This window comes from Phalaenopsis equestris, unplaced genomic scaffold, assembly GCF_001263595.1.
Source record: "Phalaenopsis equestris unplaced genomic scaffold, ASM126359v1 Scaffold000591, whole genome shotgun sequence".
In the NCBI taxonomy this organism is placed as follows: Eukaryota; Viridiplantae; Streptophyta; class Magnoliopsida; order Asparagales; family Orchidaceae; genus Phalaenopsis; species Phalaenopsis equestris.
Genome location: NW_018165031.1, coordinates 35,110 through 44,097, shown reverse-complemented (window position 1 = coordinate 44,097; position 8,988 = coordinate 35,110). Strand labels below are relative to the sequence as shown.

General features: G+C 39.0%; 1 protein-coding gene across 1 annotated transcript; it reads right to left on the bottom strand.

Annotated features, from left to right (window-relative positions):
• Positions 1-2,077: 2,077 nt before the first annotated feature.
• LOC110029538 (S-type anion channel SLAH2-like) lies at positions 2,078-7,848 on the bottom strand. Its single transcript, XM_020731873.1, has 6 exons — positions 7,843-7,848; positions 7,203-7,745; positions 6,344-7,114; positions 6,129-6,160; positions 5,810-6,048; positions 2,078-2,616 (listed from the first exon to the last, which is right to left on the bottom strand). Exons 1-6 carry the CDS (start codon positions 7,846-7,848, stop codon positions 2,078-2,080), a joined length of 2,130 nt encoding a protein of 709 aa, XP_020587532.1.
• Positions 7,849-8,988: the final 1,140 nt, after the last annotated feature.

Below are 8,988 nucleotides of genomic sequence, written 5' to 3'. Positions count from 1 at the left end.
CCACAAGCTTAATGCAAAAGAAAGATACCTAGCTAGAGCAACTAATCCAACAGAAAACAATAACAGGCATCAAAAAGATTATATAGCACCCTAAATCCTAGCCTATCACACCATCTAACGAAAAGTGCGTCAACCAAGTATCTAAGTGTGGGGTAGGTCTGGGTACAGTATGACTTTGACAGGGTCGCCATACTGGCCCCATCCTAAAGATCCGAAGGATCTAAAGGGCGTCACGGGGAGTGGTGAAACAAGTTATATCTATTAGATCTTTAGCACAGTCATACTCGTGTCAATCCCGGTGTCTTAACTCGCATTGCTCACCGGGATCAACCCAGCAAACAATGCTCATTAAGGCATCGCGACCAATTAAGGCATCGCGACCAACACCACAAGGTCACTCTCCTAACGAGCCAAACTTGCTACCCATGCAAACATGCAAATGCAAGTGTGGACAATCATTTGACAAAAGTGATGAGTGTACCGTAGGGCAGTGACTCAGGAGAAGATGGGCATACTATGTGGGCAGCGACCCGAACAAATGGGTTTGTCGTAGCGGCAGTGACCCAGAGATGGGTGTGTCGTAGAGGCAATAGCCCGAGGAAATGGGTGTTTCGTAGCGGCAGTGACCACAGGAAGGTGTGTCGAGGCGACAATGACCAAAAGAGATGGGTCTACCATGGAGGCAGCAACCCAAAGAAGGTGTGTCGAGGCGACAGTGACCGAAAGATATGGGTGTGTCGTGGCGACAGTGGCTCGAAGGTGTGTCAAGGTGATAGTGACAGAAGGTGTGGGCATGCCCTGGTGACAGCGGCCCGAAGAAGTGAAGCACAAGCAAATGATAATGATCATTCAAGCGAACACATATAAGATGCAACATGCAAACTGACAAACATGTGATATAATGCAAAAACAAACAAGCATGCAAGTGATCGGTCGATCGAATCGTGGTGGTCGGTCAAACCAAAGTGATTGGTCGACCGGACTGGAGCGGTCGGTCTAACCAAAGTGAGAAGCTCACCGGGCCAAAGCGGCCTATCAAAGCGAAGTGAAATACTCGCTGGATCGGGGTGACCTGTTGGAAGGAAGTAATATGCTCACCGGGTCAGGGTGGCCGATCAGAATGAAGTGAAATGCTCACCTAGTCGAAGCAACCGGTGGGAGCGAAGTGAAATGCAACATGCACCAAGCAAAAAAATGCAATGCAATCCAAAGCACACAAATATGCAAGTAACCAACAAGGCTTGTGCTAGTGACCTCACTCGGGAAACCTAAGGTTTAGACCCTTTGATATACGACATCGCCGCCTCTTTCTCTGGTGAGAAAGTGTGGGGAGTTTCTCCCCGGATCTCTGAGGGGGAAATTCTCCATAACGTCGCGAAATAGGATAGCTACAAAGTTTTTCCCATTTTGCAAACTCCTTCATAAATTGTAAAGAAAGCCAGCTACAAAGCTTCTCTCGCTTTGCCAAGTCCGACCTCCCAACTTCTCCAAGCAAAACTGGGTAACCCAAAGCAAGGAGAGTGAGGGACTTCGACCCCATCAGAACATGTGCTAAGGCTCACAACAAAGGGGAGACATTTGACTCTACGAAGGGTGTTGGCTACGCACGGGAAATCCTAACCATAAGCTTTGCTCTAGGAAATCCAACGATCCATCACGCAGGCACGTCGTCGTGCCGACCTAGACCGACGCACACACCCCATGTGGGAGATCGAACCCACATGCCTAGACACCATTAAAACCTAGGGCCAGCTATGAGTTAAGAAATCTAACCACCGTGACGGTTGCGGACGCGTTTTCTTTGCTTGCTCCAAGCTTGCCGGCGTCGGATCCATACTCCAGTGTACCTTGTCAAACATGCACAGGGCAATAAAAGACCCAATGAGGGCAGGACTCAGTGAGGTATATGACGTAAATATCACAATTTATGACAATACGACCAAAATGTACCTTTGAGAGGGGTTGTTCCATGCCGGCGAAAGAAGGGAAGCTTTCCTCGCAAAGGAAAAGATGAGCACGCCTCTTTAAGCCGCTGTTCTGCCACTGTCCATCGACGGTAAGACACTCTGGTGACATTCTAACCACCGAGGAATGAGAGCCGACAAGGTGCTTCGGCGACGGAGCTTTCCAGTGGAACACACAAAGAAATCCAAGAGAGAGGATGGTGCTCTGCCCTCGATCTTGTGCGCGAAGGAGGCGACGACAGAAACCTTGCTGTCCGAGGTTTCGTCGGTAGAGGAAGCCTTGTCGGCGGGAGAGGGGCCGAAGAGACGGCTTGGCCGGCAAAGGGGAAACTCAAAATGAGAGAGCATGCCGGCGAGGGAGAGCTCGGATTGGTGAGGGAAAAGCTGAGGTCGGTGAAAAGTCGACGTCGAAGTGTAAGGAGGTCGCTGGGACGTCGCCGACGAGAAGGGGAGGCCGCACGTCCGGCTGGCTGAGAGGAGGAGGTGGCGCTGCCTGACCAGCTATTTGGAGGAGGTGCTTGGATGGATAAGGTGGTCGGCGGCTGGAGGAAGTGACGCCGACGTTTGACGGCGAGCAGCGGCGGCCTCTGGGCTTCGAGCTCGGGCTGGGGACGCGCGACGGCTAGTGTTCGCGAGCAGGGTTCGTGCGATTCTAAAGAGGAGCTGTAGCAATAAGTTAAATAAGAGATAACATATAATAATAATATTACTATATAAAAAAATAATATTATTATTATTATCGTTGGTGCATTTCTAGCTCGTACACTTCCTCACAGCGAAGTGTATGTCGTTCTAGGAAAAAATCAATGTTCCAAACACGCTGGTATGATTCGTTTCGTCGTTTAGGGTCGTTTGGACCACTTTTTCGATGATCAGACACAAAATGATAATTCACGTATTTTTAGCCTGCCCGCGAAGTCATTGCGAAATGAACATCATCCCTAAATGGAATCGATGTTCCGGACTCACTCGCATGGTCCGTTTCGTCGTCCGGGGTCATCTGAACGAGCTCACTGGTGATCAGGCCAGTTTGAGTGAATTTCACGCGCGACGCGACGAATAATATTCATTGACCCGATCGGATCCATACGACAAACAAAATGTCGACCGGCCTTCGCTTAAGCGAAAGCCAAAGTCTAGTAGAATGACCTTGACTACATGTCCCTCAACACGTGTTGAAAGGTCCAGGGTGAGTGTCTCGAGCCAACGGATGCTGCGGACGAACCGTAGACCATCTTAAGCCATGCCATCAAACACTCTACACTCGTAACATCAGAAATTAATGCCAACAGACATAGAAGTGAAAATGAAACAACAAAAAAGAATACCATATTTTATTTTGTTCAAATTCTACTTAGTCGACATCAACACATGAAGTGACAAAATTTGATCTTAAAAAAAAATCATAATTGTAATATACAAAATTAGGAGGACATTCTTAAGGATAAATAAAAAAGAAAAAAAAAACTAATTTTAATTCAGAAATTACAATTATGTTTTTTTTTCCAAATTTTAATTCCAAAGTTCACCCTACATAAAAAAGATAAATAAAAAAGAAAATCCAATAAAAAAATCATAATTCCATCACCTCATTTCAAGGTTTATCAATTTCTTGTATGTACTTGAAAATTACAATGCTTTAATGGTACCCTAGTTGGTCAGAGGGTATCTCAATGAAAGATGTTAAAGACTCAATTTCTTGAAACCATAGTTAAGGACCAGTTCCTATAGTAGGTTTATCTTTAAAAGGAAAAAGAGAGGGATACAACTATTTTGTGCACTTCACCAATCCTGATAGAAACAAACTTTGATACTTACTAACATATTTTGCCAAGCTTAATGGATCCACCTACAAGCTATCTTGTGGTGTAATCAAATTCTTGTGTTCCATACCTTGACATAAAGAGTTATACAAGTCAATGTTATTAACATGATTGAATTGAAATAACACACTATTACATCTAAATAGACTATCGAGGCATCAAATAGGAGGAGAGTATGAAGAGACCCGAAAAATAAAAAAATATAAAAAACATGAATAAAACTCAAGATTTTTATTATTTGACTAACATTAAGTTTAGGATAATGGGACACAAGAGAGGATTAATTTACTAAATGTAAGAAATAAATGATACTCAATTTATAAGGACATTTATCAAACCTTTCTAAAACTAGAACTGAGACATTAAAATTTATCCTCATAGTTACTTGACAACTTCAACATTATTTTGTGGAACTCGACACCATCAATAAAAAATTAAGAGTTCATCCTCTCTTTTTAATCATTTATCACTTTCCACAAGTAATATCATAATATGCTATTTTACTTTGCTTTATTTCTTTTTTTAAACATAGTTAAGAAGTTTCTCCCTATAAGGTGATTTCTAATGAAGATTCAAAATTATGTTTTAGAAGCAACAATTTCAAAGTTGATTACTTGAAATGTCACATGCATATTTACTCGATAAGATGCACCTACTTTGCTTGCTTCTGCAAGCCATATAAAAACAATTACCAAGCAAGTCCAAAATTTATCAGTCATATGTCCTATTTTTTCCTCACGTGAAATCTCTAAATTAAACATAACTACCTCTGTTTTGTCGCATATTAAAAATGAAAATATGAATCATTGTATCATACTTCATAGATAAACAAATTTGCATTTAAACTAAAATCATCTTCAAAAAATAATTTGAACTCAACATGCATTATTGAATTGATTATTGTAATCACAAATTATGACAATTTTTTGAACCAACCAAACAACATTAATGATTGCCTTTATTTGAAGAGAAGATTAAAGGAGATTCAAATTGTGTGGAAGATAGAAGATCAAAAGGCTTTGTTAGTTTCACATGTTGATATGTATTAAGAAGTCAAATCCTATAGTTTAATCTTCCCCTAAGTTTGTAAATTAAATTTATATATGAGTCAGCCTAGATTCATATTTCTTATGAAGTTGCACTCTTTTCCTATAATACATAAAGTCTGATAGTAATTTTTTTGTTCCACATCCATCAAGTTAAAACTTGTGTTTGAGCTCTTGCATTGTTCTTATATTTTGTGTGCTAGTCTTGTGAAGCAATTATAAGTTCGTCACATCACAACAATCTTGTCTACTTTAATATTATACGAGTTATTTTTTTTAAAAAAAAACATTGATATTGTCGATATAATTTGTAGTTTTTATCAATCGTAATCATTGGAACATTTCTAAATTTGATTTGAATATCCTTTAAGTCAAAGAAACTGGAGAAGAGTTCAACAATCTGAGTCATCAAAAGAACTTTGGATGATTTGGATTGATTCTACTTGATTTTATATTTCAAAATTATTAGACCCATCCAAAATGATATAAATGACAGAGTTCTTGTAGCTATATCATGAAAAAACCACAGTCAATTGAACAGGAAACTACTCATTCTCAGCCACAATCCTCAACATTATCATCTCATAGACAAAACTTAAATTTAAAGAGGCAAAATAGTATTTCTCTATTTCTTGTACATCAAGTCCTTACAGTATTCCCAAAACTGATATCTAGAATTACTAACTGATGACTGGTACTAACTTTACATATTTATATCTATACATATATAGTATTATACAATAATACACGCACACATACAAGCATGGCTGAAACCAAACTCATAAGTCTCATTTATAGTAACTGAACTTTCCACTTATGCAATCTTCATTTCAATATATCTGCAATTGTTACTCCATCCATTTCACCCAAGAAGAAAAGCTTGAATTCAGCTAGCACCACTTGGTTGATTAATGAGCATATTAAACTGGAGATTCACAAGATTTCTGGTCTGGTGAAGTGAAAGGCAGCCACTTACTCTTTGATTTTGATTTCTTATTTGATATTGCAATGGCAATGTCATTTGGGAAGAGGTTTTTGAACACAAAGGCATGGATGATTGTATTAAGAAGAAGAATCGATACAGTCAAGGTAGAGACTGTTGAGAGGGGAAGGAGAGCTTTTGAACTATAATTATTGACTTGATCTGCATATCTTATTGTTGCAATCGCAGATCCAGCCATTGGAAACGTGTATGCCCACCATGCTAATGAAAACCTATCAGATTTACAGTATGTTCAGATAAAGCAGTTCCAGAGATTATATATTAAGTTATGAGAAAGTTATATGAAAGCTACCTAAATCCTCTGAAGAAACTAACTCGAACAGCCTGCAAAAATAAAGAGCAATCATGAGAAGGATTAGATTGATGGATGCTAATGATCTTTTTAATAACTAATTTAGATTTGCTTGTGGATCTTTTTTTTTTTAATCTTATTTGTTTGAATATTCACTTCAAATATACTACAAAATCTCTAAATTAGTAAAATTGATATGCTATAGAGAAACTTACAAGGGAAGAATATAGGAACATGGCGACGAAGTAAGGGATTCTTGCACCAATACCAAATTCACCAGAAATTTTAGCCCATGCAGTGCAAGCAACACTAGGTGCAGCTATGAATAAGAAGAAGACTGGATGAAGATCCTTTGGCAGAGTGTCATTTGTTGGAAGCCTCTGATACAAAGTGACAAATAGCACAGTGTAATGCGCCAAACCAACTGCAAAGAAAAATATAGGACCTTCTTTAAGTCCTATATTTGCCCCTAACAATGCACCAACAAAGTTTCCGACCACGGCCAAATGATTTGAAGGATTAGCCACCTTCGAAAGCCTTTGTTCACCTCCGAGCATCCACTGGCCATACATCTTCAGATCAAGGCAGAGTATTGGGACCATGAGCACATACCATAAGATATCAGGTATGCTTTTCCCAACTTGCGGGGGCAAACCAATTGCGAAAAATAGACAAGCTACCCATGGAGCAAAAAAGAAGTTGATTCTCACAGGATGGTAGTACTCTCTTTTTACTGCTGCAAAGTAAAATATGATCTTAAGAAGATATATTGAGGCCACCAAGCTAAATACGCCAATTGAGATGCACCACAGGACAATATTGATGGTTGGGCTTATATTCATAAAGCTCATTGAGGGAGATAAAGCCAGTGCTTTCCATAGCATGGCTTGGCTTCCCACACCAAGGCATATACCGAAAGTGGATATCGGAAATCGAAGTAGAAAAGGCCATGTCTTGTCATTAGGAAGAACAAGCTCCTCTGATTCCTAAAATTTGCAGGAAACCAAGTATTCATCACATGGGCAATTAACTAGAGATGATGCAAATATTAATGAAAAATATGTAATCACTTACTCTCAGAGTGTCTAATTCTGGTCCTTCTAAGGCGTCCAAGTAACGATCCAATGCTGGCAAAGATTCTGTTTCTGTGTCTTGTGAATCGTTGATGACATTAGGAGGCTCAATTGGCTTCCCGCGAAAATTTGAGAACTGCCTCTCTAATTTTCCTGACATTTTCTTGAAGGCATCATAGCTCGTGTCTTTGAAAGTTTCATGCGGTTGCCAATTGGCAAATCTACTTGCAGCAGAGACACTGGAACACATGCGTTTTAAAAAGTTTCTGAAATTTTTTGTTGGTGCAGTGTTGTTTGAATCCCCATTTTTCAAATCAGAATTCTCTGGAATGCTTTCTTGGCCGTTAATGCCAATTCCTCTCCCTGTTTTATCATCAAAGACAAGCTTTTGGGATTGATAGATATCTGCAGCAGAATCAGAAACAGGTAGGAAGATTGAAACAGACTGAAATCGCTTAAGAGATTCATTTGGCTCCATGGAAGAACATTGAGGATGACTATCAGCTCTTGCCGAGTAAACTTGGCCTTTTTTTGCATCTGCTCCCTGAAATAAAAAGTTGAGGTTTTTTAAAAAATGAACTTTTCTTCAAACGGGAATGAAATTATCAAACAAACCAAATTAGAGTCTTGAAGCATCACACCTCCATATGTATACTGTAATTGTTGAATTGGAGTTGGTTAAGAGCAAGTGGCAATTTGTAAGGAGAACATAATGGCCTTATATACTTGCAAAAAACCTGAAATATCTAATTTTTTTTTCATTCAAACATTTTAATGGAAAACTAGCTATTTGTGCTTGGAATGGACACGCAATAGCACAGTCTCACAACAGGCGGCGATGTAAGGCTAAACATTTAATAATACAATTGATTTGGAATGCGTTTGTAATGTAGTCAACCTAATGAAATGATGCGCAAGAAAGGACTCTCGGAAAAACATATGAGTTTTAGTAATCAGGATATGATGACTAAATTGGGACACTCAGATACTACCAAGTCAAGATGGATGAAGTCAAACAAATTTCAATATATAATAAGATGAAATTTCTGATCTCTTAAAAATTTTCTTGATAAACTCGTTGAAAATTTTAAAAAAAAGCTTTATTGTGCAATATGTATCAAATAGTTTCCATACATCCCTCAAAAATAATATTTATTGACATGGAACTTGGTATATATTTGGACCAGATATTAAAAAAAAAAAAAAAAGGAAATACTGACTCTACAGTTTATGATCAAATAAAGTGTTTCAGTGAGACGAATCAAATGAAATAAAAAGACAACTTGAGTTGTGTCCAAGTGAAACTAGATATGCACTTAAAACATATGAAGAAATTTTTTAGATGATTTTTGGGAATCAAATTATCTTCAGATCTAATAAGTTTATCGTCAAATCGAGCATCTCGACGAGAGAAATAAAATGAACCCATGATCATCGAATTTTGACATCATTAAGTTATTTAAATAATCATAAAATTGCATTCTATTAAGGTGAAAATAGGGTGTCATCTGATATAGTGGTCTGAATTCATGAAACATTTGTGCATAATGTCACTCCAGAAATCTATGAATAGATCCCACTCTCTTCATGACAGGAGACTCGGACCTGGGTGAAAAGACAAAAAGTTCTACGCTCTTGAAGACTTCTGAGCTCCACCGCTGTATGATTGTCACAGATTGACTGTTATGGTTGTTGGAACACGTTACTGTCGTTGCGCCAGGCGACTATCTTCAAGTTGCCTTGCCACGATCGGTCCAACATCGTTGAGCCAACATTGTCGTTGTTGA

Coding starts and splice junctions, on each gene's coding strand:
- LOC110029538 (XM_020731873.1), bottom strand. Junction 6,161..6,343: donor TGTTCCTATATTCTTCCCTT/GTAAGTTTCTCT, acceptor TTATTTTTGCAG/GCTGTTCGAGTTAGTTTCTT. Junction 6,049..6,128: donor AGTTTCTTCAGAGGATTTAG/GTAGCTTTCATA, acceptor TAAATCTGATAG/GTTTTCATTAGCATGGTGGG.